The sequence below is a fragment of the Scyliorhinus torazame genome, chromosome 22 (assembly GCF_047496885.1).
Source record: "Scyliorhinus torazame isolate Kashiwa2021f chromosome 22, sScyTor2.1, whole genome shotgun sequence".
NCBI lineage: Eukaryota > Metazoa > Chordata > Chondrichthyes > Carcharhiniformes > Scyliorhinidae > Scyliorhinus > Scyliorhinus torazame.
In genome coordinates, this window is record NC_092728.1 from 92,474,214 (window position 1) to 92,501,881 (window position 27,668).

General features: G+C 50.8%; 1 protein-coding gene across 1 annotated transcript; it reads right to left on the bottom strand.

The window, feature by feature from the left end:
* Positions 1-6,405: 6,405 nt before the first annotated feature.
* LOC140399219 (barH-like 1 homeobox protein) lies at positions 6,406-20,573 on the bottom strand. Its single transcript, XM_072488584.1, is given in 5 exon segments — positions 6,406-8,307; positions 15,768-15,990; positions 20,023-20,308; positions 20,311-20,390; positions 20,393-20,573. Coding segments are annotated over 5 exon segments (903 nt in total). The 5' UTR covers positions 20,421-20,573; the 3' UTR covers positions 6,406-8,021.
* Positions 20,574-27,668: the final 7,095 nt, after the last annotated feature.

Below are 27,668 nucleotides of genomic sequence, written 5' to 3' on the forward strand. Positions count from 1 at the left end.
GGCAGCAGGTGAGGGAATTCCCGCAGCTTCCGGCACGTGGGATTCAGGACAGGGTGATTTCGGGTGTATGGGTTGGAGAAGGCAAGGTTTTGGCAATTTACCAGGAGCTGAAGGAAGAGGAGGAGGCCTCAGTGAAGGAGTTAAAGGGCAAGTGGGAGGAGGAGCTTGGGGAGGAGATAGATGAGGGTCTGTGGGCTGATGCCCTGAGTAGGGTTAATTCTTCCTCCTCTTGCGCCAGGCTCAGCCTAATACAGTTCAAAATTACTCACAGAGCGCATATGACAGGGGCGAGGTTGAGTAGGTTCTTTGGGATGGAGGACAGATGTGGGAGGTGCTTGGGGAGCCTGGCAAATCGCGTCCATATGTTCTGGTCGTGCCCGGCGCTGGATGGGTTTTGGATGGGTTTTGCGAGGACTATGTCCAAGGTGGTGAACGCCCGGGTCAAGCCGAGCTGGGGATTGGCATTATTTGGGGTATCGGACAAGCCAGGAGTGCAGGAGGCGAAAGAGGCCGGTATTCTGGCCTTTGCGTCCCTGGTAGCCCGGAGGAGAATTTTGCTACTATGGAAAGATGTGAAGCCCCCTAGTGTGGAAGCTTGGATCAATGACATGGCAGGGTTCATCAAGCTGGAGAGGGTAAAGTTTGCCTTGCGAGGGTCTGCGCAGGGATTCCTCAGGCGGTGGCAACCGTTCCTAGACTATCTCGCGGAGCGTTAGGAGGTCAGCAGCAGCCTAGGGGTGGGGGGTTTCTCTTGGGGTGGTGTTTAGGTGAAGGGGGGGGTGTTCCCTATTTGTGTTTTTAAATGTTATATCGGGGTTATTGTATATGGGGAAAATCAATGTATAATTTCTGATTGTTGTGTTCTTGTTCCTTTCTTTTTGTTGGGGGAGGAGGGGGGTGTTTGTTGAAAATGTGTTCTATTTTTTTAAAAGTCTCTTGCACTGAGGGTGGGTGGTGTATGGTAGTCTCTCTGAGGGTGGGTGGTGTATGGTAGTCTCTCTGAGGGTGGGTGGTGTATGGTAGTCTCTCTGAGGGTGGGTGGTGTATGGTAGTCTCCCTGAGGGTGGGTGGTGTATGGTAGTCTCTCTGAGGGTGGGTGGTGTATGGTAGTCTCTCTGAGGGTGGGTGGTGTATGGTAGTCTCTCTGAGGGTGGGTGGTGTATGGTAGTCTCTCTGAGGGTGGGTGGTGTATGGTAGTCTCTCTGAGGGTGGGCTATCTGTCATAAACCACTGAAGGTGTTTAGGTTTTGGCCTAAAACTCAAAAGCAAAACTAGAGCGTGATGTTCCCATCGCCATCTCAACACCCCCACCGCCTTGTCCTTTATGGTAGCACTGTGGCTTCACAGCACCAGGGTCCCAGGTTCGATTCCCCGTTGGGTCACTGTCTGTGCGGAGTCTGCACGTTCTCCCCGTGTGTGCGTGGGTTTCCTCCGGGTGCTCCGGTTTCCTCCCACAGTCCAAAGACGTGCAGGTTAGGTGGATTGGCCATGATAAATTGCCCTTCGTGACCAAAAAGGTGAGGAGGGGTTATTGGGTTCGGGGACAGGGTGGAAGTGTGGGCTTAAGTGGGTCGGTGCAGACTCGCTGGGCCGAATGGCCTCCTTCTGCACTGTATGTTCATATTCTCGCCTGTGTTGTTTCAAACTAATGTGTGGGTGAAGTGCTGGGGGAAACAGACCGTCCATTAATGGTGAGTTTTATTGGAGGGCTGCAATTGACACAAAGCTGGGTGACCTGAATCAAGCTTACAGGACGCGGGCTGTTCTGATGCGGAGTTATGTTTATTTGCTTCTTTCCGGGGAATAATAAATAACCTTTTGTGCAGGCAGACGGTCTGTGGCATCTTCAGACGCTGAGGCAGGCTGGGGGCAGGAGGAGGAGAGGAGTCAACCCTCCAGAACCACCTAACCATGGAGCAGAGCCTCCAGCTCTGCCATCTTCCAGAACACAGGCGGATAGTTATTTTTACCTTTTGGTTACATTTGTGATTTGTTTAGTGAACATTCCGACTTCCCTCCTACTTTTTTTTCTCTCTGCCGGTTCCTTGCCCTCAGACTGGAGAGGGTGAGACTTTGTATCGCTTCGTTCAAAATGAGGGCGGGAGAGGCTGTTCACAAACTTACCATTTAGTGAGTGGATGAATGTGTGTTCCGAGATTTCCTGGACTTGATACGGCTCATGGTGGTACTTCCTAATGCAAGCAGAATCCTCCTTATTGGTGTAGTCTTTTTAGCAACAGATTGAGGAACTTGTCGACTGTGGTTTTTTTTTAATGTTTGCCAACTTTGGAGAGCTTCGGGTTGCGAAATTAACACTAACTCCACATTAACTGGCCCTCCAGCTATTAACTTGCCCGGTGACGATGGTAACGAAATTTCGTTCCATTGTTCAAAAATCATACTTAACATCAGTTGTTGAGAGAGAGAAAAGCACTTTAAAAATCTCATTGCTGGAGGAACAGGTCGCCTTGTTCTCAGCTGTGTTGTTCCAGCATTAATATTGAAAGAAGACCCCCACCCCTCTCCTAACTTCGACCCCCTCCATTTCCTTTAAGGAGGCGACCCTGAGATGCTGAGAGTCTCTTCTATATTCGGGGCAGGCAAATCCTGATCAGTGGCCGCCTGCCTCTTGTCCTTCAAACTCCACCTATTAAAGATGTTTATATAATTTCATTGTTCATTACGAGGAGATCAAACCTCCCTGGCTAGAAAATGCTAATTTACCAAGGCCATTTATTTGAAGGGAAACAAGGTGCATTTAAAATAACCCAGGTTAATTTCAATGGTGATTATTAATGGCCGTTCAAGAGATTCTGATCACATCACCCTTATCGCTAGTGTCTCAGATACAGAGCGAGGGAGAGGTCGTTCCTCGTATTCTAGATACGGCGAGTCCATCCCTCAATTTCCAAATGGGAGAGAGTCAAGTGGCTACTTTGAAAATTCCACTTTTGTCCATTTCATCTGCACCCTTGTTTTGATGAAGACCTCAGTATGGATCCAGTGGGCTATTTGGGGATATGTTAACCATGTTGGTCTGAAATACCCCCCACCCCCTCCTCCTCTCTCTCTCTCTCACTTTCATTCTCTCTCACTTTAACGGGGCCACGAGTCATTTGTTAAAAGGAGGCAAAGAGAGATTTCGGATCTGCTAATCGTTCTCATTTCAAGTCTCTGATATAATTCGAATCGCATTCACCCCCGAATTGAATATCATCCGGTGCCCTCGCGTCGTGGCGCAGCCTGACCACCCACCATGCCAGGTAACATCTGCTCTGTACAACTGGAAAGGACAGGGTGGGGAGCTACACCTGTGATTAACATCGGCATCGCGATGTGGACTTTCAGCTCCAGAGTGATATCCGAACCGGACACTTGAACCATGTTTAAAAGTCTGAAGCTAACCATTCTGAATTTACAGCGAAAGACTATTAGCGGCTGAGGGGTTTGGGAAGGAAAGGGTTTCTACATCCATGTTCCAAGCAACTGGGGTCAGAACTAAATGCAGAAAATACATCAAGTAATTCATGAGTTGCTCTTTAATAAACTTGGTACGACCGCCAGCTAATCGGGTGTGTAAAAGGACACCGATGAATATTTATAGTGTATAATATACATGCCATGAAATGCAACACCGTTGACAAACTATGTGCTATGTTCCGTCAGTTCAATGAGAGCTGTGTCGCATTCGGTTGCAGAGGCCAACACTGCTGGGTTTGTTTTTGCAAGCTTGCTTATGACTCTCTCATCGGGTATACTACATCCTGCGAATTCTCCAGGAACGCAGCACTTTATGCGCCGAGTTCTGTCCTCTGAACCCACTGAGCCTGACAACGAAATTGTCCTTCGACGATGCAATGGTGATTAAACTTCCAATGGACAAGCCAGCACATCCCAGTGCAATGGCAAACGTGTCTCCCTACCCACAGGCAGTGTACAAGATCTAGTACAAGCAACCAGCCAGACCTCGCACTTTGACCATGATTGCAACTGTTTGAATTGGGGGAGGGGGGGGGCGGTCTTAACTTTGGGAAAACTCTGAATTTCCAAACACACCGTGAAGTTTTATAAAAGGAGAATTGTGTTGCTGTTCAGAGTGTGTTACTATGACCGGTTTATGTACATACGGGTTCATCAAGTGGTCTGGATTCTCGTTTAGAAATGAAATCAAAAATTCCATTTCAAGTTTTTCCAAACAATTCATTTTTGGCATTTTTAACGTTATTTCCAAATCCTTTTTATTTTCATTCATTTTACAAATCGTCTTTTGTTTAAACGCAGTAACAGGTTGCGTTTGTTGTTACAATAATGAGGTTTCTAAGATGTTTTGGGACCAGCTTTAAATTTAGGGTAAATGACCTGTTCTGCTGCCTGCCTGCCAGTAAATGTGGGTGATCTGATTGTTAGAGATCAAAGAAAGGCTTCGATCGTTTTACTGAGGGGAAGGTGCAAGGTATTTACAACCGGAGACAATGGCAGCCGTCTGTGAGTTTACAATGAGTGGACTGGAGTCCCCCAAAGTCCCAGAAAGGTATTGAAGATATCGGGTTTTAAACATTGGTGGGTGCAGTAAACTCTCCGTTTTGTTCTAAGGTGGAAGTGAGTTGAGGTCAAGGATAGCTCATTAGCATTTCTGCCTGGTTGCATGGTTAATATGTTTCACATTTCTATGGGAAAGAGGTCAGTGGAAATTATTTTTGAGATCCAGGTTGCAGGCTTTCCTATAAATCAAAGAATATCAGGGAAAGCCAGCAGAGAGAAGGGGCTGCTTGGCATTGTGAGTTATCACAGCCACATGTGGGAAGGTGAGGACCTCTTGTCCAGGAGACGCATCTGCAGCCATCTAAATATTAAGGGAGATTTGTCCTGGCCCAGCTTGAGGAAGACAAATCATCAGACCAGGCGTTACTGCTGGTGGTGGATTTAAGAACTCTTCATTGCAAAGGAAAATACCTGCAAATGGTCACTTGACGTTACTATGCAGCAAAATGGAAATACAGGAATCTTTTATAAGCTACGAGCAAATGTGGACTGTTTTCTATAAAGGCTCTAATCCCGTGCTGAGTGTGATAAGCTTTAAACTGAGAATGTCCTTTACTGTACATTGAAGTATGCATTGCTTACAAGAAGAACATTGTTTGGTCACTAATGGTTTAGTCATTTGTTGCAGTAAATGTTTTAAAATGCAATCTGGTGTCATCTTTTTCGGCTACTGAGTGGAAGTTTTTGACAAAGGGTCTTCTGGACTCGAAACGTGAGCTTTTTTCTCTCCCACAGATGCTGCCAGACCTGCTGAGATTTTCCAGCATTTTTTCTTTAGTTTCAGATTCTAGTATCGGCAGTAATTTGCTTTTATGGACTGGAAGTTCAAATTCCTTTTCAAACCTTATCGGTGTATGAAGGAGGCCCTGGTTATATGATAAATTATGATTTGAAAACACTGAACACCAAGTTTAGAATCGTTTTTGTGATGCAACATTTTTCGAAGCAAATAAAACCGATATTGGTTGGTAACGCAAGGAAAACATTGTCTACGCTCTTCGTCACAGATAGACATGCATTCATGCCCACCGGTTTGCAAGAAGCCCCGTTTGCCCCTTCATAGCCGCTGGGATGATCACTAACTCTGGCCGACTGTCCTGGTACCGCCAAGTATCAGTTCCGATTAAATGGTCTCACTAAAGATATTAGTCCAGCTTCAAACTTGGTTGTTACAAATCCATCTTAGAGCAAATATATCCCCTGGTCCCCGTAAATGCCCCCAGTGTGATCCATAAAGCAGCGGAAAGCTAAAGAAATATAACCCCTGTCGAAATGACAATGTCCCTGCCCCTCTCGCATTGCAATAAGTATTACAAAGTTACATCAAAGCACAGCAGTTGCAGGAGTGTAACTTGCATTAGGACATAAACTGCCCAAGCCTGATGATGACACAGAAAATGTTCCACACATCCGTTAAGTGACCCATAAGTATCTGACAATTATGAAGTCTAATTAATATTAATACCCTGATTTAAAAAAAAAAATCTAATATGAGATCCCCAGCACTAAATTAACAGGATAACTTGTCACTCGACACTTTACTGGTCCAACTTAAAGGAGGGGGGGGGGGGGCATACCTATCCGCACAGGGTAAAGAAAATGGAAAGAGCGAGTTTACAAAGCAGCAGAGCCAAGACTTCAGAGTAGATCATCTGCTCGCCCTGTGGAGCTCAGGAAGGGCCAACAAAAAAAATCAGGAAATCAAAAAATAGTGCTGACCTGGAAAGGGCGCCCTTGAGAAGTGTCCGAGCTCTGGGTCCCCCACGCAAACCAGCATCAGACTATGTCTGCAATGCTCATATTCAACAAGAGTTGTGCTTTAGAACCCTGATGGGTTCCTAGAATTGATCATACACACCTGAGTTTTGCTATTACACTTTTTTTTAATAAATAAGAGCGAATCATTTATTGACCGATATATAATCTTAAAAAAAATGAACTGTGTTGGACATTCTTCCATAATTTGCATTTCAATATTTTACAAATGACAATGTAAACACAAAACAGGAACTTAGGCGGGAAAGAGCCACTGGTTCTGGGAAAGCCAAGTAAGGAATGTCTTGACATGTTGAAATCCTCCGTTGACAATCGATTGATATAAAAATAACGAATGTTTGGAAACTCTTGGAGCCGAATATTAACCGCAGCCGTCTGTCCCCCTTTCCCCTCTCCTTCCCTTGTTGTCGCGTTCAGTTGCAATTAGGTGGAATACTGATGTGTGGCTGACAGCTGCAGGGATTACACGTGTAAAGCTGGGAGGGGGGGGGGGGGGGGGATACTTATTCCACTCTTTCCAGCATCCCAAACTTTTCTTTGTTTATCGCGACTTTGTCGTGTAGCCAGGTTGCAAGACGCGCGGTGGAAACTGACGGTGTAATTAATGCTGTAAATATTTTAAGATCCAATAATTGAATGGGAGGGGGCGGGGGGGGGGGTGTGGACGACGAGGGACGTATTCACTTCACAGCAATTTCAGACAAAATGAGCCGGGACAACGTATCAAAGGGCGGGTGTCGATAGAACTGGTTGGGAATTTTTGCAAACCATTTTAAACTCGCAGTTGCTGACTTGTTGAATTTTCAGAAGTGGAACTAAACAGTCCCTGGATTGTTTTTGTGTGTGTGTGAGTGTGTGTATATTTATAAACACTTGTCATTTTTGATGCTTTGTTTATTTCTGTTAGGGAGAATGCCAAGGTCTCGCTACCCATCTGTCTGGCTCCCGGAGCCGGGTCGCCGCTTCCAGGCTGGCGTGCTCACAGCTGCCGGGTCCCAGCTTCACTGCTGCTTCAGTATTCAATAAATAATCATATTTGTGATAAATGGGAAGGAGGTTTTGTTGGGGGGGGGGGGGGGCAGTGAACTCTCCCGTCTTCAATCTACGCCCAGCTAAAGTCAAAAACACATCAAGGCGCACCAAAAGATGCACGCGGGTTAGTTATTAAACCAAGCTCAAGATCTCCAACAGGATATTTACAGATATAATCATAGGGAAACACGTCGTCGACCGTCCTAACTTATTTTAAAATAAATAAATTGTACAATTTAAGTGTTCGGAAGCAACAAAAAGTTTTTTTTCTCTTCTTAAAATAGTGCAACATCACCAATGACTGATTTCAGAGCATGAAATCGCTTTGTAAAAAACTATAAATATCTTCAAATGAAAAATAATAAACTATAGAGGCTACATGAGCAATCGAAACGATTTTAAATTAAATTTGTATCACAGTTAAAAAACCCTCGCTTTTCTGCAGGGGGATTTGAAAATAAAAGGCATAAATAGCGTAGAATACAATCTTCCTTAGAAATTGTTTCACTTTTTTTTAAATACTGGAGCATTTTCTGTGTGTTGTGTGTTTTGTGTGTTTGTTGATTTTGCTGTTTTTTGTTTTGGTGGGGTTTCCCACTGAAGTCCAAGCCGTGGATGGCGAGAGGAGGGGTTGGTAGGAACGGGGAGGGAGGCAGGGGCGGTAGGGAGGCTCACCGCGGCTGCGGCGGCCGGGGAAGGACATCAGCTAGGCCGGGGATGGACGCCTCGCCCCCCGCTGCCAGTCCGTGGATGAGGACCCGCGGGACGATGGGTCGCTGGATGACGGGGTGGGCAGCGGCCGGTCCCCGGTACATGTACATGGCCGCCGGCTCCAGGTTGGAGACCACGTTCGGGTGATAGAAGTAAGGAGACGGGAACATGCGCTGCAGAGCAGAGTAGTTTCCAGCCTCTGCCAGGAGTTCGAGTCCCACCGCCGTCTGTCTTTTCCATTTCGTTCTGTTGTTTGGTGATGGGGGGAGGGGGGAGAGAAAAGGGGGGGGAGAGAATGAATTCCTCAGCTGTAGTTAAAGCTGAATTACAGTGTATCAGAGTTTAACACTTTAGAATCAATTGCACAAAACATTAAACCAGTTTATTCTCTAATTTGATATAATGCACACACATTAACAACGTGAAATGCTGGATAAACTCAGCGAGTCTGGCAGCATCTGTGGGGAGAGAAACGTTTCGAGTCCTTTCCGCATTAATTCTGCACTTTAATCCCAACTCCGCAAACAGGCCGCAGAATAACCGGAGGCGGTTTGGAAAGAGATCCCGGAGCTGCCCATAACCGGGAACACCGCCGTCCTCTCTCAATTCACCCGATTGCAGAGCCCGGGTTTGCACCCCCGCCCCGGGGGCTGTTTGCAGAGAGGGGAGGGGGAGAGAGGAATTAACCACAAACTCTTACAATATTCACCCAGACCTCAGCCAATTCCTGCAAACTTTAAGCTGCTGGAGGGAGAATTGGCAAAACTCACTCGGGGGCATCATTTCCAAACAACACGTTAACCGGTTGTTAAAGATGTTTAAATTTTGCAGAGGAGTGAAGCTGAAAGAAAAACCTTTTTTACATTTGGTGTGAGACGGGAGGTTTATAATCATAATATTTATTAGTGTCACAAGTAGGTTTACATTAGCACTGCAATGAAGTTACTGTGAAAATCCCCTTGCTGATATTCGTCCAATTTTAAAATCGTTCTAAACTGTCTGTCATCCAATTAAATCTGTCATTGCCTATTCGGGTACTTTGAAATGTTCATTTATTGCGGGTAGTAGTGTTCAGGTTGAGGGGTGGAGATGGTGCGGATCAGGAGCAGATTTCTTGACCTGGAACCCGGACGCTGTGAACTCAGGTAGAAAATACTTTTATTAACAATCCAATCTCCGCTGCTAACCCCGGGTATTTTCAACAAGTTATTCTGCCTTCTCTTTCTGGATTTTCTAATCCCACCCGAGCAAATCTGCTGCATTTCGGGGGCACATCGCCATCAGTCCCATTTAACCATCTGGAACCGCAGCAACCGCAATGTTATTTATTCCTCAAGAAATTGAGTCTTTTATTAAACTAACTTGCTGCTTTAGAAAGAAAACACAAATTCTCAAATGCCTTGACAGTGGGCTTAAGGAAGGGGAGGGGGTGTTTGGCGGATACAATAATGGTTGGAGTTTCCCCATGAATGGATTTCTGAGCTGTCACCAGTCCCACTAATGGGGATTTGTCAACCAGCTTCATTTGGAAAGGCAGCCGCGCTCTCCCAGGATCCGAGACCTGTCACCAATCAATCGATCGATTATCTTTTAATTATGTCCCGCTCCTCGCCGTCCACAGTTCAAAGATGTCTTAATGGCCTCAGATTGAATGTGTCACACTCGCCTCCGGCACATCTCCGACAGTGAATAGGAAAGAGAGACAGATTCAACCTGTCCCAGTCTCCCACCGGGAACACACCCCAACCTTCTCCCACCGGGAACACATCCCAACCTTCTCCCCCCTGCAACACATCCCAACCTTCTCCCACCTGGAACACATCCCAACCTTCTCCCACCTGGAACACACCCCAACCTTCTCCCACCGGGAACACATCCCAACCTTCTCCCCCCTGCAACACATCCCAACCTTATCCCACCTGGAACACATCGCAACATTCTCCCCCCTGCAACACATCCCAACCTTCTCCCACCTGGAACACATCGCAACATTCTCCCACCGGGAACACATCCCAACCTTCTCCCACCTGGAACACATCCCAACCTTCTCCCACCTGGAACACATCGCAACATTCTCCCACCGGGAACACATCCCAACCTTCTCCCACCTGGAACACATCCCAACCTTCTCCCACCTGGAACACACCCCAACCTTCTCACACCAGGAACACACCCCAACCTTCTCCCACCGGGAACACAGGCCAGCCTTCTCCCACCGGGAACACATCCCAACCTTCTCCCACCTGGAACACACCCCAACCTTCTCACACCAGGAACACACCCCAACCTTCTCCCACCGGGAACACAGGCCAGCCTTCTCCCACCGGGAACACATCCCAACCTTCTCCCACCTGGAACACACCCCAACCTTCTCACACCAGGAACACACCCCAACCTTCTCCCACCGGGAACACAGGCCAGCCTTCTCCCACCGGGAACACATCCCAACCTTCTCCCACCTGGAACACATCCCAACCTTCTCACACCAGGAACACACCCCAACCTTCTCCCACCGGGAATACATCCCAGCTTTCTCCCACCTGGAACACATCCCAACCTTCTCCCACCGGGAACACATCCCAGCTTTCTCACACCGGGAACACAGGCCAGCCTTCTCCCACCGGGAACACATCCCAACCTTCTCCCACCGGGAACACATCCCAGCCTTCTACCACCTGGAACACATCGCAACATTCTCCCACCTGGACCACATCCCAGCCTTCTCCCACCGGGAACACACCCCAACCTTCTCCCACCGGGAACACATCCAAACCTTCTCCCACCGGGAACACATCCCAGCCTTCTCCCACCGGGAACACATCGCAACATTCTCCCACCTGGACCACATCCCAGCCTTCTCCCACCGGGAACACACCCCAACCTTCTCCCACCGGGAACACACCCCAACCTTCTCCCACCGGGAACACAGGCCAGCCTTCTCCCACCGGGAACACATCCCAGCCTTCTCCTACCATCTCTCTCTGTCCCTCCCCGTAACCGGTCATTACCGGTGGAATCAGCCCTTCCCCGTGGGTGTAAGTGATGCGATTACCGAGTAAATCCTGACTAAGTGGAGAAGGTGTTGGGGGGACAGGGGGGTGGGGGAGGGGGGGGGGGCATCTCCGAAAGTGGCCACCGATAACACACTCACATCTGAGACCTTGGGGTCGTGTTCCCGGTCGATATCTGTACCAATCCCTCCTTAACTTACTTTTCCGGGGATGGGAGAGGGTTGTTGACGCGCGGCACATTATTCAGTTGCGGATATTGCTAATATTCTAAACTCTTGGTTCGAGTTGGTGCTGCAGGGATTCAACATAATGCCAGGTCCGTCCACAGAGAGATACATGTTGGTGCAAAGGAAAGGGGGATAAATGACACTTTTAACCAATCGGGAGAGAGTTGAGTCTCTGGAATGATCCTAGAATGATAGAATTTAGTGTGCAGGAGGCCCGGACACCAGTTGTACGTTGACATTGACATTGAAGCCGCTCTGCTGGGAGATGGGATGGCCATTCGATGACATGAAGCACATTGGCAGGAGTTACCCCCTTTCTATAAGGGGTTTGACAAGGGTGTATGATATTGTCACTGGGCTGGTGTTCCAGAGACTCAGGGTCATAATCTGTAGACTGGGGTGGGGGGGGGGGGCAGATGGTGGAAATTGAACCAATGAATATTAAAAGTCTAGGGATGACCAGTGTCGGTTGAAAAGGCCGCTACAAAGTCTAAAAGGGAGGTCCTGGAAACCACCAAGTCCCCTTGGGATGGCAACAGCCTGACATAGTCATACTGACGGAATCAGACCTTACAGATAACTCTCACCATCCCTGTCCTGTCAACAGGCATATCAGAACATAAGGTGAAACCTGGTGAAGCTACGCCACAGGCCTACTTGCATCCAAACAACATAAGCAGCAAGTGATAGACAGAGCTAAGCAATCCCACAACCAACGGAGCAGATCTAAGCTCTGCAGTCCTGCCAGATCCAGTAGACAATGGTGGTGGACAATTCAACAACTCCACAAATAGCCCTATCCTCAATGATGGAGGAGCCCAGCATATCAGTGCCAGAGGTGCTCAGCGGATGGTTCATCGAGGCCTCCTCCAGAGCAGAACCACAGATTCCAGTCTGCGGCCAATTCAATTCACCCCACAGGAAGTGGCTGAAGGCACTGGATACAAATATTCCGGCAATAGGTACTTGTGCTCCAGAACTTGCCGCACCCCTATCCAAGCTGTTCCAGTACAGCCACAACACTGGCATTTACCCAGCAATGTGGAAGATTGCCCAGGTGTGTCCTGTACGCCAGGAACAGGACAAATTCAACCCAGCCAATTACTGCCCTATCAGTCTACTCTTCATCGTCAGCAAAGTGATGGAAGGAGTCATCAACAGTGCTATCAGGGATATTGAAAAGGTCCCTTGTCCCGCAGAGAGGGACAATTCATATTGGTAACTGCACAATTTCCTCGCCATTGATTAGATTGTAAACATTATCTAACAGTCCTCAGCAATAACCTGCTCGCTGACCCTCAGTTTGGGTTCCAACAGGGTCACCCCTGACCCTGACCCCATTACAGCCTTGGTTCAAATATGGAAAAAAGAACTGAATGCCAGAGGTGAGGTGAGAGTGACTGTCCTTGATATCAAGGCAGCTTTGAACCAAATATGGCATCTTGGAGCCCTAGCTAAACTGGAGCCAATGGATATCAGGGGAAAACTCTCCACTGGTCTCCACACAAGTGTAGGGCAATGACCACCTCCAAAAAGAGAGAATCAAACCACCATCCCTTGACATTCAATGGCATTACCATCACTTTAGTCCCCCACTGTCAACATCCTGGAAATGACCATTGAGCAGAAACGGAATTGGATAAGCCATATTACCATCGCTACAAGAGCAGGTCAGAGGCTAGCAATCCTATGGTGAGTAACTCACCTCCTGACTCCCCAAAGCTTGTCCACCATCTACAAGGCACAAGTGTGGAGTATAATGGCACACTCTCCATTTGCCTGGATAAGTGCAGCTCCAACAACACTTCAGAAGCTGAACACCATCCAGGACAAAGCAGCCCGCTTGATTGTTCCTCCTTCCACAAACCTTCACTCTCTCTACCAACAACGTACAGTTTCAGCCGTATGAACCATCTATAAAATGCACTGCAGGAACTCGCCAAGGTTCCTTAGGCAGCATCTTCCAAACCCACGGCCACTACCATCTAGAAGGACAAGAGCAGCAGATACCTGGGAACCCCACCACTTGGAAATCTCCTCAAAGCCACTCACCACCCTGACTTGGAAATATATCCCGTTCCTTCACTGTCGCCTGGACAACATTCTGGAACTCCTTCCCTAACAGCACAGTGGGTGTACCTACACCGCATGGACGGCAGCGGTTCAAGAAGTCAGCTCACCACCATCTCCTGAAGGGCAATTAGGGATGGGCAATAAATGCTGACCTAACCAGCGACGCCCACATCTCGTAAAATAATTGAATTTAGAAAAGTGGTCGCTGGAATTGGTGGATTTTACAGTGGCCATCGGGAGCTGGTAAACACTAAATGGGGCAATAACATGAAAAAAACATTCATAAAACTCTCAATGATCGTCCCACTAACATAACGCACACACGTGTGCAGGTATCTGTGTGTTATAGATCTTGTGTATAATCTAGATTATTGTTAAATAACGCTGAAACGACACAGACTCTGTTTCAGGTGGCGCCCTTGTCCTGGCCCCGAACAGATTTTTCAATCCTAGTTAATTTGACAGCTTTATGTAACTGCTCGCTCCGGGGGGCCGGGAGATGATCGCTTCCCCTTTGTGCTGTTGCATCTGGATCTTTAGGTGGAGACAGTTTTCATCATCTCTTTTGGGCTCGGTTTGGAGAAGTAGTTTGAATGATATTTAAGGGTAATTGCAGCTGGCGGTGTGTAACTTCCTGTGGCCGAGGGTGGGTGGATTGTACAGTCTCCCCTGGGACTAAAGCAGCTGATTTCTTAAAGGAGACACTGAGTAAATCCAGGTAATAAACGCTATGCACCCAAATTCTGCGACAGATTCGATTTGATAACTGATGCGTGAGGATGGGCCCTCAGTCTAGGTGTTGCTAACATGAAATAGTGAATGTGGGGGGGGGGGGGGGGGGGGGGCATGACAGGTGGCTGCCTAATCCCCAGGCAAAACCCCTGTGATTAAAAAGCCACTCGTTCTAATTATTTGCCTGAACTGTGTAGATGTTAACAAGCCGGCGAGAAATTGGATATTGCGATGTGCTGGACCCACATGAAGATCCCACTCCTCACTCCCTCCCTCCCTGCTTAGCCACAGGGAAGATGTTTCCTCCTCACTTTCGCTAGCAGTAAACCCAGGCGCTATCCAGGTTGAATTGCCCAATGCAGGAGTCTGTCCAAATGCCGTTAATATGTAGACCATAAACATTGGATCAAAATGTCACCGACATCTGGATTGGTTGTGGAGAGAGTTTTGTTTATAGAGCCGGATGTGGGACGGGTGTGCGGGGGGGGGGGGGGGGGGGGGCTGTTTAGGTTTCAGTGCACGATATAGTAATTTTTATCCCGATTACTTACTTAAATGCATTTTGGCACCTTGCCCCCCCAGTGTGTGTTTTACAATAGAGCGGCTGCTCTGTGATGTCTCCAATCACGTTGCTTGCACCAATTGTTCTATTCGGGACTCACCTCAATACTTAAAATAACGTTGACCTTATCGTTCGTCTGACAGTGATATTGAAAAGCTCCCTGGTCCCGCAGAGAGGGACAATTCATATTGGTAACTGCACAATTTCCTCGCCATTGATTACATTGTAAACGTTATCTATCTCAGTTCCTGGACTGAGATCTGAGGCAGTTTGGGTGATCTGTGTTATTGAGGTGTGTCCACCCAGTGTTTGATTTGGGCATGGATTGGGTTACTGGATTTTTTTTTCATTTTATTTTGATTTCCTGGGCTAATATTTAACAATTGTTAGCTCCTACACCCCTGATTTTATCGGATTTTTCGCCCTTGTCAAGGAAATAAACTCCCGATCCAGGAATCCCGAGAAGAATTGCAGTATCTGATATAATTCGTGATGTTACAAAATCGTCAACCACACCTCACTCACTCACTCGCTCATTCATTCATTCACTCATTCACTCATTCACTCTCACTCACTCACTCTCACTCATTCACTCTCACTCATTCACTCTCACTCATTCACTCTCACTCATTCACTCACTCACTCACTCGTTCATTCATTCACTCACTCACTCATTCACTCACTCACTCGTTCATTCATTCACTCACTCATTCACCCCCGCCCCCCCCCCCCCACCCCCCCACCCAGTACCCGCGATCGGTGGCCTGACACAGCGGGGTGGGGACAGGCGAGGCCGGGTTCCTCAGCACTAGCTGACTTTAACGCAGTTCGGGAGTTTGTGATTTTTACAATCCTCAGAATTATGATCATTTATTTCTGTGACCGGTGGACTTGCTCCCAGAGTTGGGGAATGGTGAGGAGAGAGATGATGGTTTACACATTTACAGTCTGCACTGATAGGGAATGATATTTATACTGAGAATGTGACCATTTGTAAGAACACCTTCCGGCGCTGTCCTGCAGTTAAGTTGGGTGCGAGTTTCGATGTTTGATTCGATTCTTGGCTGGGATATTTATTGATGTGGTGCTTTTTGTTCTCACCTCCTGTTCTGGTACCAGGTTTTGACCTGGGTGTCGGTCAGGTTGAGAGACGCCGCTAGTTCCATCCTGTCCTGCACGCTCAGGTATTTCTGCCTCTCGAAGCTCCTCTCCAGCTGGGCGAGTTGGTGGTCGGTGAAGGCGGTGCGGGCTTTGCGAGGCTTCTTCAACCGGACAGGCGGGCTGTCCCGGCTACTGGAGATTTCCCTCTCTGCCTCCTCCTTGACTGTCCGTGGAGGGGAGGAGGAGAAGGGGGAAAAATACAAAGGACAGTTACAATGCAATCCCTTGTCGACAATGCACAATTCCACAGCAAAGCTGCCTTCAACCATTTTAGTTTTGAGAAGTTCCCACTTTGGAATCTGGAAACTAATCCAAGTGAAATTCCTGCTGTTCCCTGGGAGTTTCCTCAGATACTTTTCCACAAATTGCAAACTTTGACAATGGTCATGAATAATGGTAAATATTGTTTAAACCGCCCAAGATTGTCAGTTCGGAAGGGTTGGTAAATATTGTTTAAACCGCCCAAGATTGTCAGTTCGGAAGGGTTGTTTTTTTGTTTGGGGACTAATTTGCCACCAAAGTAAATCGGTCCTGAATTTACACCATTCAGACGGTTAACATTTAACCGGTGATTCTTTCTTTCCCACCTTCCCTCCTTCCAAAGACAAGAGATATTGTCCGATGTCTCCCCTTTTTAAACCCAGTCTGTGTTTGAATTACTGAAGTTTCAGCCACGCCGTCCCGTTTCTCTCTGTGTGTGTCAGTCTATCTGACAGTTTCCTGTGAAAATTCCCTCCTCTTGTTACTCTGAAATGCCACATTGAGGAGCTGAGCGAGTTTAATATTCGCAAAGAGCGGGTTCGGGGGCACCGCGGGTCCCAGACACCGGGTTCCTGTTCTGTTGGGGGAAAGGATACAGAAGCTCTTTGTTTGCATTTACCGAATGGGTGTAATGGGAAACAGAGACTGGGGAGGGGGGGTGGGAGTACACAAAGGAGACAGGAGAGGTGGATCTAATTCCAGAAACCGGCAAGAAAAAAAATAATCCCTTTAATTGAGTCACCAGGGGAAATGGTCCTAGTTTGTCTAAAGCAGCAATCCGGCCGATTATCGAATTATCCCTTTTTTTAAATCCCATCACAATGATCATTTTGCAAATCGCACGGGTTCCTCGAAGCGAATTTGCACCAATTAAGTGGAGCAGACTATCATATCCTGCACAAAACGGCGGCGATTTAAGTCATGTTCCACAAATTAAACCCCCCCCCCCCCCCTCCTTCAGATTAAGGAGCAGATCCTTCGAAATAAAATTGATCACAGGATTATTCCGCAAATTAAAGGGAAACCTTCCCAGGGAGAACTTGATTACTGGGATGTGATTGATGGGGTTGTCCCCAAATCCGGCGCTGTTCTGTGAAACATTGAACTCAAAACCCAACGCTCTCCTGACCAACCCCACTTGATAATTTGTTGATGCTAAATCGTGTCTGTTGTCCCTTTCTCTCTCTCGCAAAGTCACATCTTTTAATTGAAATGTGTTCCTGTAAAACACACACTAAAGGAGCCATCTACCTGCCCTGATCACCCACACCCACATCATCTGAACACCATTTTATCTCGAACAGATTTAGAATCGTTATCTTTCTCTGTCCAAATCTCAGCTCCATCAATCGATCTCGATCTGTATTTATTTTATTGACACGTGTGTGCAATAGCATCGCAAAAGGCCCTCTTCTCTTTGCAACACTCATTCAACCTATTCTCAATTGGATTAAGGTGCATACAATCGTCCGCCCCAAATGAACACAGCTCCTAAATCACCTCGGCAAATCTCCCTCTCAAACTTTAGGAGTCACAGAACCCATTTCAGCGCCTTGCCCAGTCTGAGTTCAAACTTAACTGTTATTCTACTTGCTGCATCCAGATAGGGGAATGCAGGGCAGAGTTAGTGGTCGAGAAATGGGAGACCCTCGTTGCCTCTGAAAATGTAAATACATTCAGAAGCCAACATTTAATATTTCCCGACCTGTGTAATTACTTGACAGAAAGTTGTAACCTCTTTCTGTTGCATTAATTTAAAAAAAACAAACACCAGCGAGGGAGATTAAGTCAGCACTGGTCCAGGTACAGTATAGGAATGGTTCGGACATGATATCAAATCTTCAGAGAAAATGGTCTAACGAACGTGAAGAAGAATAAGCGCCTTCACCCCAATCTACCGGTTGCATAAGACGCCAAAAACATTTTTTCAAGGACCCTGAAATACTCAGATCATTTACAGCATTTGCAACTTTTTGAAACACATCGAAATACAGAATTAAGAAACAAAACATTCAAAGAAAACTGGGTAAAGCCGATGAAAGATTTCAAGATCACCCCGAAATAAATATGTTTGGGAAATTCCCGGTCCCAGAGTGTTGAATTTTCGATCTCGCACCTTTAATAATAATAATAATCACTTATTGTCACAAGTAGGCCTCAATGAAGTTGCTGTGAAAAGCCTTTCGTCAATTTCACACAACAGAGATATTGACTGTTAGAGAATCTCGGAAAATCATCCTTTAAATCTGCCGCGGCAGGAAGAGGCCCGGGGGTCTTGGCAATCTCGGGATTTGATCCTGTTTCTGGGATTGAAAAGTTTACTTATTTTTAGTGTTTTGTGAGAAACTGTGAGCTGGTCGAGCCGCGTTCCGTTTACTGAAGGAGTCCCGGCCGGTTCGAATTTATTGCTCAATTGTGTCCGCCCCTCGTTTATGTCAAGTTGCACCAACTTTTGACAGGATATCCTTTCCAAAAGGCGTTTATTTATTCCTGCCCTTTCGGCTGTTCCAACGCTGCTGATGTTGGGCCGAAACACGAACCTAATCTTCCTTTTAAAGTTTTACTCTGTAAACTTTTATAACTTCCCTCCTTAACCACACCGCCACCCTTCCGCTCCACACACACACACACACACACATGTTTTTGGTAATGGTTACTGTCTGTCTTGGAGTAAATACTCAGTTATTTTCGCACGATAAAAAAGATACATTTAGAAATGGAGCCGAATTTCTGTGTCTGGGAACATTGCTCAGAAACGTTACAGACCTCCCTAAATCCAGGTTCTTCAGAGTATTCGTTACGGGTTTATTACCATTGGCTGATATTTTCATCTTACCGTAGGCGATCAAAGCTTTCCCCCTTCAATATTTCAATGTGGGTGGTGCCGCCAGTTAACGTTCGCCTGATTTTAACAACAAAACCGTTTTTGGGGCGTTGTATCTTTAAACAAAAGACCCGCTTCTGCTCAATCACTTTTCCCTGGTCTTGTCTGTAACTCACATCCCCAATCCCTGAATGAGGTCAATTTCAGTGAAATCCCACTCCCCTCTCTGGTTTGACAAATGTTTCTTTGATATCTGACTTAGTCCAAATCAACTCTTGAAATGGACAATATTCTCATTATAATTCAGCGTCAGACAGATCCCAGAACCGCTGGTCTGTGGTTTTTTTCCCCCTAAAAACCTGGCTTGACTCTGAGTGACCGGCTGATAAAATATTTCACTTGGTGACATGTTCAGCAGGCGGCGGGGTTGTTTGATTGTAAAAGTGACCGGCCCGGATTACACAGAATTTAAATGTAGTTTCCTAAAAGGTAACAGTTCCTATTTTACGACCATGATCTTGTCAATGAATTACAAATATTATAATCTGCTAAATAAATCTCGCCCCCTCCCCTATTCCGGCAGAGAGTTGCATATTGGACCAATTCAAGAGGAGAGACAGATAAAGGCACATCGTCGATTCATTTCCTCCATCCCTGTGTGTGTTTTTGTAAATGTTAAATCTATTTCTAACCCTGCTGCGGGTTTAAACTTTCTCCCGGGTCAGCCTCAGGGTAAAGTGAGTGGGAAAGATCCAGTTTGAGACACTAAACTGTCTGATTCTGCAGTTTAAGGGACAGATTCCAGCGACATCTTTGTTGCAAAAGCGAGCGAGACACTCAACTAAAAGGGACATTAAAACAAACTATTTGTTAGTTTCCGTCTGCTGAGAAAGGGATACACTACCTGGCACAATTTCTCCAGGTTGTTACATTCCAGAGCCGCACAGGCGGAGATATTGGGAAGTTATTCCCAGGATTTTGGCTTTTCCTTTAACATCTTTCCTCTAATCACTGAATATTATTGTTGACCATCATTCAGTCTTCCCCCCCCCCCCCCCTCCCTCTGTATAGTTCTCCCTCTCCCAGACAGAGCCGGAATTCCCTCCTTACCTTTATATTCCGTGTCTGAGGGCAAGTTTTCCCGTTTGTCGGGTTTGTCCCGGAATTCCTCGGCGTGTTTGGGAGCGGCTTCCTGGGCCGCCTGCCCGCTGCTGGAATACGGGGCACAGGCGGCCAGAGGTTTGCAGTCGCCCAGAATGTCCCTGATGAGGAAGGAGGAGGTAGCAGTCCTGGGCGGGAGCAGCAGCGAGTCCATCCCGCCGGGCGGCATTCCCGCCGCCTCGGCCGCCGGCGATGGGGGGCTCTGCTCGCTGCCCGCCTCCGAGCCCGGCTCAGACCCCCCTTCCCCTCCTGGGGGGAGCGGCACTCCCCCATCAGCGGGACGGGGCTGGGCGGCCGCTGGGATAAAATCGAGTCAATCCAAAACTGGAGCCGTTGGAAACTTCCATAAACCTGGACACCCTTCACCTGGTCATCGGGAAGCTGCGGCAATCCCAAAGAGCGATCCCGAGTAAATGTCGAAGCCCGTTGGAGTGCAATCTCCGGACAAAGTTGCTGCAGAAAGGGAGCTGCAGGCGGCTCCCAAACTTGCCCTGGCCCCGGTTTCAGCACCTTGGACAGGGGCAGGAATCCCTCCTCCGCCCGGCCGCTAGCGCCAGCACCGCCACTCACCCCCCTCCGCAACAACACTTTGGCACTAAAAGTAACTTGTGTCACTTTGAGAGGTTTTCCTGCCCCCTTTTCCTCTCCTCGAAATGTCTCCAGCACGTGTCTGGGCGAAAGCCTCTGTGATTGGGGCTTGTCCCAGTGACGGTGTAGCTCCCCCTCCCCTCCCCCCTCCCGCTCCCCCTCCCCTCCCTCCCCCTCCCCTACCCCCTCCCTCCCCCTTCCTCCCCTCCCCTCCTCCTCCCTCCCCACCCCCTCCCCGTACCCCTCCCCCTCCCTCCCCTACCCCTCTCCCTCCCCTCCCTCTCTCTGGGAGCTGGACGAAGTTCAGGAGAATTTGGGGGAATGACGCCCAGGACGGTGCAGTCTGGCCGCAGGTTGAGACTGGAGGTGATGGTGGATGTGGGGACAGGGAGGGGGATTTACCTGGATAACACTGAGCACCTTCCCAGGGAAGCAGCTTCCAGGTGTGACCAACCAGACAGAGGGCCCGCGGATTGGGAGCTGGGGGGCTGTGTGTGTGTGTGTGGGGGGGGGGGGAGTGGGTGTGTGTGTGTGTGGGGGGGGGGGGGGGTGGAGCTGTGTGTGTGGGGGGGTGGTGGTGGAGCTGTGTGTGTGTGTTGGGGGCTGGAGCTGGGGGAGGGGTACTGTGGGGGGGGGGGGGCGGGGGGGGGGGGTGGAACTGGGGGAGGTGGGAGTGTGGGAGGGTGGAGCTGGGTGTGTGGGGGTGTGTGGAGCTGGGTGTGTGTGTGGGGGTGGAGCTGGGTGTGGGTGTGTGTGTGTGGGTGGTGGGTGGAGCTGGGGTGTGTGTGTGTGTGTGGGGGGGGGGGTAACACCGACAATGCACCGACTCTGCAGCTCACTGGGGAATCCGGGTTAAACCAGTTCAAGGCCACTTTCTCCAGCTATTGCTGCCGAGCCAGTGTCAAAGCCAGAGCCAGAAGCAGAGCCAGAGCCAGTGTCCGAGGCAGTGCCGGAGCCTGTGTCAGGGCAGAGCCAGTGTCGGAGCCAGTGCCAGAGCCAGTGTCAGAGCTGGAGCCAGTGTCAGAGCCGGAGCCAGTGTCAAAGCCAGAGCCAGAGTCAGTGCCGGAGCCTGTGTCAGGTCAGAGCCAGTGTCGAAGCCAGTCAGAGTGGGAGCCAGTGTCAGAGCCAGTGTCAGGAGCCGGAGCCAGTGTCAGAGCCAGTGCCAGAACCTGTATCAGGGCAGAGCCAGCGTTGGAGCCAGTGTCAGAGCCGGAGCCAGCGTCAGAGGCTGGAGCCAGTGTCAGAGCCAGTGTCAGATCCGGAGCCAGTGTCGGAGCCAGTGTCAGAGCCGGAGCCAGTGTCAGAGCTGGAGCAGTGTCAGAGCCAGTGTCAGATCCGGAGCCAGTGTCGGAGCCAGTGTCAGAGCCGGAGCCAGTGTCAGAGCTGAGAGCCATCAGAGCGGAGCCAGTGTCAGAGCTGGAGCCAGTGTCAGAGCCAGTGTCAGAGCCGGAGCCAGTGTCAGAGCCAGTGTCAGATCCGGAGCCAGTGTCAGAGCCAGTGTCAGAGCCGGAGCCAGTGTCAGAGCTGGAGCCAGTGTCAGAGCCAGTGTCAGATCCGGAGCCAGTGTCAGAGCCAGTGTCAGAGCCCGGAGCCAGTGTCAGAGCTGGAGCCAGTGTCAGAGCCAGTGTCAGAGCCGGAGCCAGTGGTCAGAGCCAGTGTCAGAGCTTTCTGCATTAAAGGTGGGATATCATTGAAGAGTTTAAACCGACATCTACATAATTCCCAATCTAACTCTCTATTCCAGGTTAGTCTGAAGATTTTGGAACAATTCCTGCAGCAGCAGAACCCGGGAAGGGTCAGAATTCCAAAACATTTACATCGAATCCCGGAGCCTTTTGCAATCTGATTTCACCCCTTTCCGGGATAGGGAATTAACATTTTTCAACATTCAAAGTGTTTTTCAAAATTGAACAAGGGGTAAAAGATGAGATGTGTGAGAGAGCAGGGCAGTGTTTAAATGTCACACTTTGCTAAATGAATTAATAACATATATAACTTTCATAATGTTAAATTATTCACCATGATTAATATCCCGTGCGAGGTGCAAAGTGTTGCAATTGGCGAAGGTGAGGTAGCGAGACCTGGATTGGATCCAGTTAAAGTCCTCTGAGGACACAGAGCTCACTTAATCCGGGTTTAGAGTCGGGGCCGAACCGGGATCACAGGAGCTGCGGCTGTTTCCTGTTTTCTCGGATCCGGGAATAAGGGTCTGCTCAGATTGTGAAAGTGCTGGCCGCACCGACTCATGGAACCGGAGCCGGAGCCAGAGCCAGCGCCAGAGCCGGAGCCAGCGCCAGTGTCAGAGCCGGCGTCAGAGCCGGAGCCAGAGCCAGTGTCAGAGCCGGAGCCAGTGTCAGAGCCAGCGCCAGAGCCGGCGTCAGAGCCAGTGTCAGAGCCAGCGCCAGAGCCGGAGCCAGAGCCAGTGTCAGAGCCAGCGCCAGAGCCGGCGTCAGAGCCGGAGCCAGTGTCAGAGCCGGTGTCAGAGCTGGAGCCAGTGTCAGAGTAGGAGCCAGTGACAGAGCCAGTGTCAGAGCCGGAGCCAGTGTCGGAGCCAGTGTCAGAGCCGGAGCCAGTGACAGAGCCAGTGGCAGAGTCAGAGCCGGAGCCAGTGTCAGAGCCGGAGCCTGAGCCGAGCCGTGTCAGGGCCAGAGCCAGTGCCAGATCCAGAGCCAGAGCCAGTGACAGAACCGGAGCCTGAGCCGAGCCGTGTCAGGGCCAGAGCCAGTGCCAGATCCAGAGCCAGAGCCAGTGACAGAACCGGAGCCAGTGTCAGAGCCAGAGACAGTGTCAGAGCCGGAGCCAGAGCCATGTCAGGGCCAGAGCAGGTCTGAGCCAGTGCCAGAGCCCGAGCCACTGTCAGAGCCAGTGGCAGAGTCAGAGCCGGAGCCAGTGTCAGAGCCAGCGCTAGAGACATGTCAGAGCCAGAGCCAGTCAGAGCCAGTGTCAGAGCCAGAGCTAGAGCCGTGTCAGAGCCAGAGCCAGTCAGAGCCAGTGTCAGAGTCAGAGCCCAAGCCAGAGTAGAGTCAGAGCCAATTGTCAGAGCCGGAGCCAGAGCCAGAGCCAGTGTCAGAGCCAGAGCCTGAGCTGAGCCGTGTCAGGGCCAGAGCCAGTGTCAGAGCTGGAGCCAGAGCCAGAGCCAGTGACAAAACCGGAGCCAGTGTCAGGGGCCAGAGCCAGTCAGAGCCAGTGTCAGAGCCAGAGCCAGTGTCAGAACCAGTGCAGAGTCAGATCCGGAGCCAGTGGCAGAGCCAGAGCTAGAGCCGGAGCCAGAGCCAGAACCAGAGCCGGAGCCAGTGTCAGAGCTGGAGCCAGAGTCAGAGCGAGGGCCTGAGCCAGAGCCAGAGCCAGTGACAGAACCGGAGCCAGTGTCAGAGCCAGAGCCAGTCAGAGCCAGTGCCAGAACCAGAGCCCGAGCCAGTGTCAGAGCCAGAGCCAGTGGCAGAGTCAGACACGGAGCCAGTGTCAGAGCCAGTGTCGGAGCCTGTGTCAGAGCAGAGCCAAGTGTCGCAGCCAGTGTCAGAGCCGGAGCCAGTGTCAGAGCCAGTGTCATATCCAGAGCCAGTGTCAGAGCCAGAACCAGAGCCGGAGCCAGTGTCAGAACCGGAGCCTGTGTCAGAGCCAGAGCCAGTGTCAGAGCCAGAGTCAGTCAGAGTCAGAGCCAGAGCCGTGTCAGAGCCTGAGGCCAGAGCCATAGCCAGTCAGAGCCAGTGTCAGAACCAGAGCCCGAGCCAGTGTCAGAGCCAGAGCCAGTGGAAGAGTCAGAGCCGGAGCCAGTGTCAGAGCCAGAGCTAGAGCCGGAGCCAGAGCCAGCGCCAGTGTCAGAGCCGGAGTCAGTGTCAGAGCCAGAGCCGTGTCAAAGCTGGAGCCAGTGTCAGAGCCAGAGCCAGAGCCAGTCAGAGCCAGAGCCAGAGCTGGCACCAGAGCCAGAGCCAGTGTCAGAGCCGGAGCCGGAGCCAGTATCAGAGCCAGAGCCAGTGTCAGAGCCAGAGCCAGTGTCAGAGCCAGTGTCAGAGCCAGAGCCGTGTCAGAGTCAGTGTCAGAGCCAGAGCCGTGCCAGGGCCAGAGCCAGTGCAGAGTCAGAGCCAGTGTCAGAGCCAGAGCTAGAGCCGTGTCAGAGTCAGAGCCAGTCAGAGCCAATGTCAGAGTCAGAGCCCAAGCCAGAGTAGAGCCAGAGCCAGAGTCATAGTCAGAGCCAGTGTCAGAGCCGGAGTCAGTGCCAGTGTCAGAGCCTGAGCCAGAGTCAGAGCCAGTGTCAGAGCCAGTGCCCAAGCCAGAGTCAGAGCCAGTGTCAGAGCCGGTCAGAGCCAGAGTCAGTGTCAGAGCCAGAGCCAGTGTCAAAGCCAGAGTCAGAACCAGAGCCAGTGTCTGAGCCTGTGTCAGAGCAAGTGTCGGAGCCAGTGTCAAAGCCGGAGCTAGTGTCAGAGCCAGTGCCGGAGCCAGTGTCAGAGCTGGAGCCAGTCAGAGCCGGAGTCAGTGTCAGAGCCAGTGCCAGAGCCGGAGCCTGTGTCAGAGCCGGAGCCAGAACAGAGCCAGTGTCAGAGCCGGAGCCAGAGCAGAGCCAGTGTCAGAGCCGGAGCCAGAGCAGAGCCAGTGTCAGAGCCGGAGCCAGAGCAGAGCCAGTGTCAGAGCCGGAGCCAGAGCAGAGCCAGTGTCAGAGCCGGAACCAATGTCAGAGCCAGAGCCAGTGTCAGAGCCAGAGCCAGATCCAGAGCCAGAGCCACTGTCAGAGCCAGAGCCAGAGCAAGTGTCAGAGCCAGAGCCAGTGTCAGAGCCAGAGCAGAGCCAGTGTCAGAGCCAGAGCCCGTGTCAGAGCCAGAGCCAGTGTCAGAGCCAGAGCCAGTGTCAGAGCCGGAGCCAGAGCAGAGCCAGTGACAGAACCTCCTCATCCAGACAAACTGAAATGCTCGCTTTCTGCCCATCAGCGCCCTGAGCTCTTTTAAATGTTCACTAATTTCAGAGACAATAAATTCTTTCATTCTCAATAACTTTGTCCCTCTGGTTAATTAATGTCGCGCTGCAGGAACTGGATCACTGGAGGATTCGCCAAGTTTTTAAAACAATCATCACGCCACTTCCCTGAAATGTATTTCCTCCTTTATGGCTTTTACTCTCTTCTGTTTAGTTCCTCCCCTCCTCCCTCCCCCCACCCTCATCAACCCAAACATCCCACCCCCACACCTCAAACATCCTCAACCCCCCCATTAACCCTCCCACCCCTAAACATCCCCAAACACCTGCTCCTCCTCCCCCCACACACAGGCTGAAGCACCCCCCCCCCACACACACACACAGGCTGAAGCACCCCCCCACACACACACAGGCTGAAGCACCCCCCCCCCCCACACACACACAGGCTGAAGCCCCCCCCCACACACACACACAGGCTGAAGCACCCCCCCCCCCCCACACACACACACACAGACTGAAGCTCACCCCCCCCCCACACAGACTGAAACTCCCCCCCCCCGGCCCCAGTGGAGACAGATGCGACTGTCTGGGGGTTTGGGAGGGGGATCAGAGGCTCCACTCTACTACCCCACCCCCCCGGCCAGTTAGGAAACGTTTCAGGAACCTCTGCTGTATATCCGCTGATCTGAACCCTCAAGAGGAGGAGCTCAGCCCGGATCCCCACCTGTAATATGTGGGAAGTTTGGCAGAGAGGGAAGATGCTGCTGCCTCTCCCGGGGATGGAGCACCGAGCGCTCTGCTCGCCCCCAAATCCACTTAACCTGCACAAGGGGCTGTGTTCAGGAGGATATTTGTTGTTTCTTGTCGGGAGGAGCCGGAAACATCGCTCTTCCCGGGAACCGGAACGGCACTGACATCTGGACAAGGGGTGCCCGGTCAGGGCGGGAGAGGGGGTCGGTCAGTGAGGGGGGTTTGGGGGTGGGGGGTTGGTCGGGGGGGTCAGTGGGGTGGGGGTGGGTCAGAGGGTGGGGGTGCGTGGTCAGTGGAGTGGGGGTGGGTCAGGGGGTGGGGATGGATCAGGGGTTGGGGGTGAGTTAGATTGCGATAGGGTGGGGATTGGGCTGTGGGGGTGGGGAGGTGGGTCAGGGGGTAAGGGCCGGTTAGGGGTGTGTGGTGGGAGGGGTCAGTGGGAGGGACCAGTGGGGGGGCTCAGTGGGGGGGGGGTCAGTGGGGGGGGGGGGGTTAAAGGGCGGGGTCAGTGGGGGGTGGGTTCACCCCCCACAGTGTTCACCCCCACAGCGTTCACCCCCCACAGCGTTCACCCCCACAGTGTTCACTCCCTACAGTGTTCACCCCCCACAGCGTTCACCCCACCCCCAAAGTGTTCACCCCCCCAGTGTTCACCCCACCCCCAAAGTGTTCACCCCCCCAGTGTTCACCCCACCCACAAAGTGTTCACCCCCCAGTGTTCACCCCCCCACAGTGCTCACCCCCCCACAGTGTTCACCCCCCAGTGTTCACCCCCCCACAGTGCTCACCCCCCCACAGTGTTCACCCCCACAGCGTTCACCCCCCACAGCGTTCACCCCCACAGTGTTCACCCCCCACAGTGTTCAACCCCCCACAGCGTTCACCCCCCACAGTGTTCACTCCCTACAGTGTTCACCCCCCACAGTGTTCACCCCCCAGTGTTCACCCCCACAGTGTTCACCCCCCCACAGTGTTCACCCCCCACAGTGTTCAACCCCCCACAGCGTTCACCCCCCACAGTGTTCACTCCCTACAGTGTTCACCCCACCCCCAAAGTGTTCACCCCCCCAGTGTTCACCCCACCCCCAAAGTGTTCACCCCCCAGTGTTCACCCCCCCACAGTGTTCACCCCCCCACAGTGTTCACCCCCCAGTGTTCACCCCCCCACAGTGTTCACCTCCCCCACAGTGTTCACCCCCCACAGTGTTCACTCCCACAGTGTTCACCCCCCACAGTGTTCACCCCCACAGTGTTCACCCCCCACAGTGTTCACTCCCACAGTGTTCACCCCCCCAGTGTTCACCCCCCAGTGTTCACCCCCCAGTGTTCACCCCCCCACAGTGTTCACC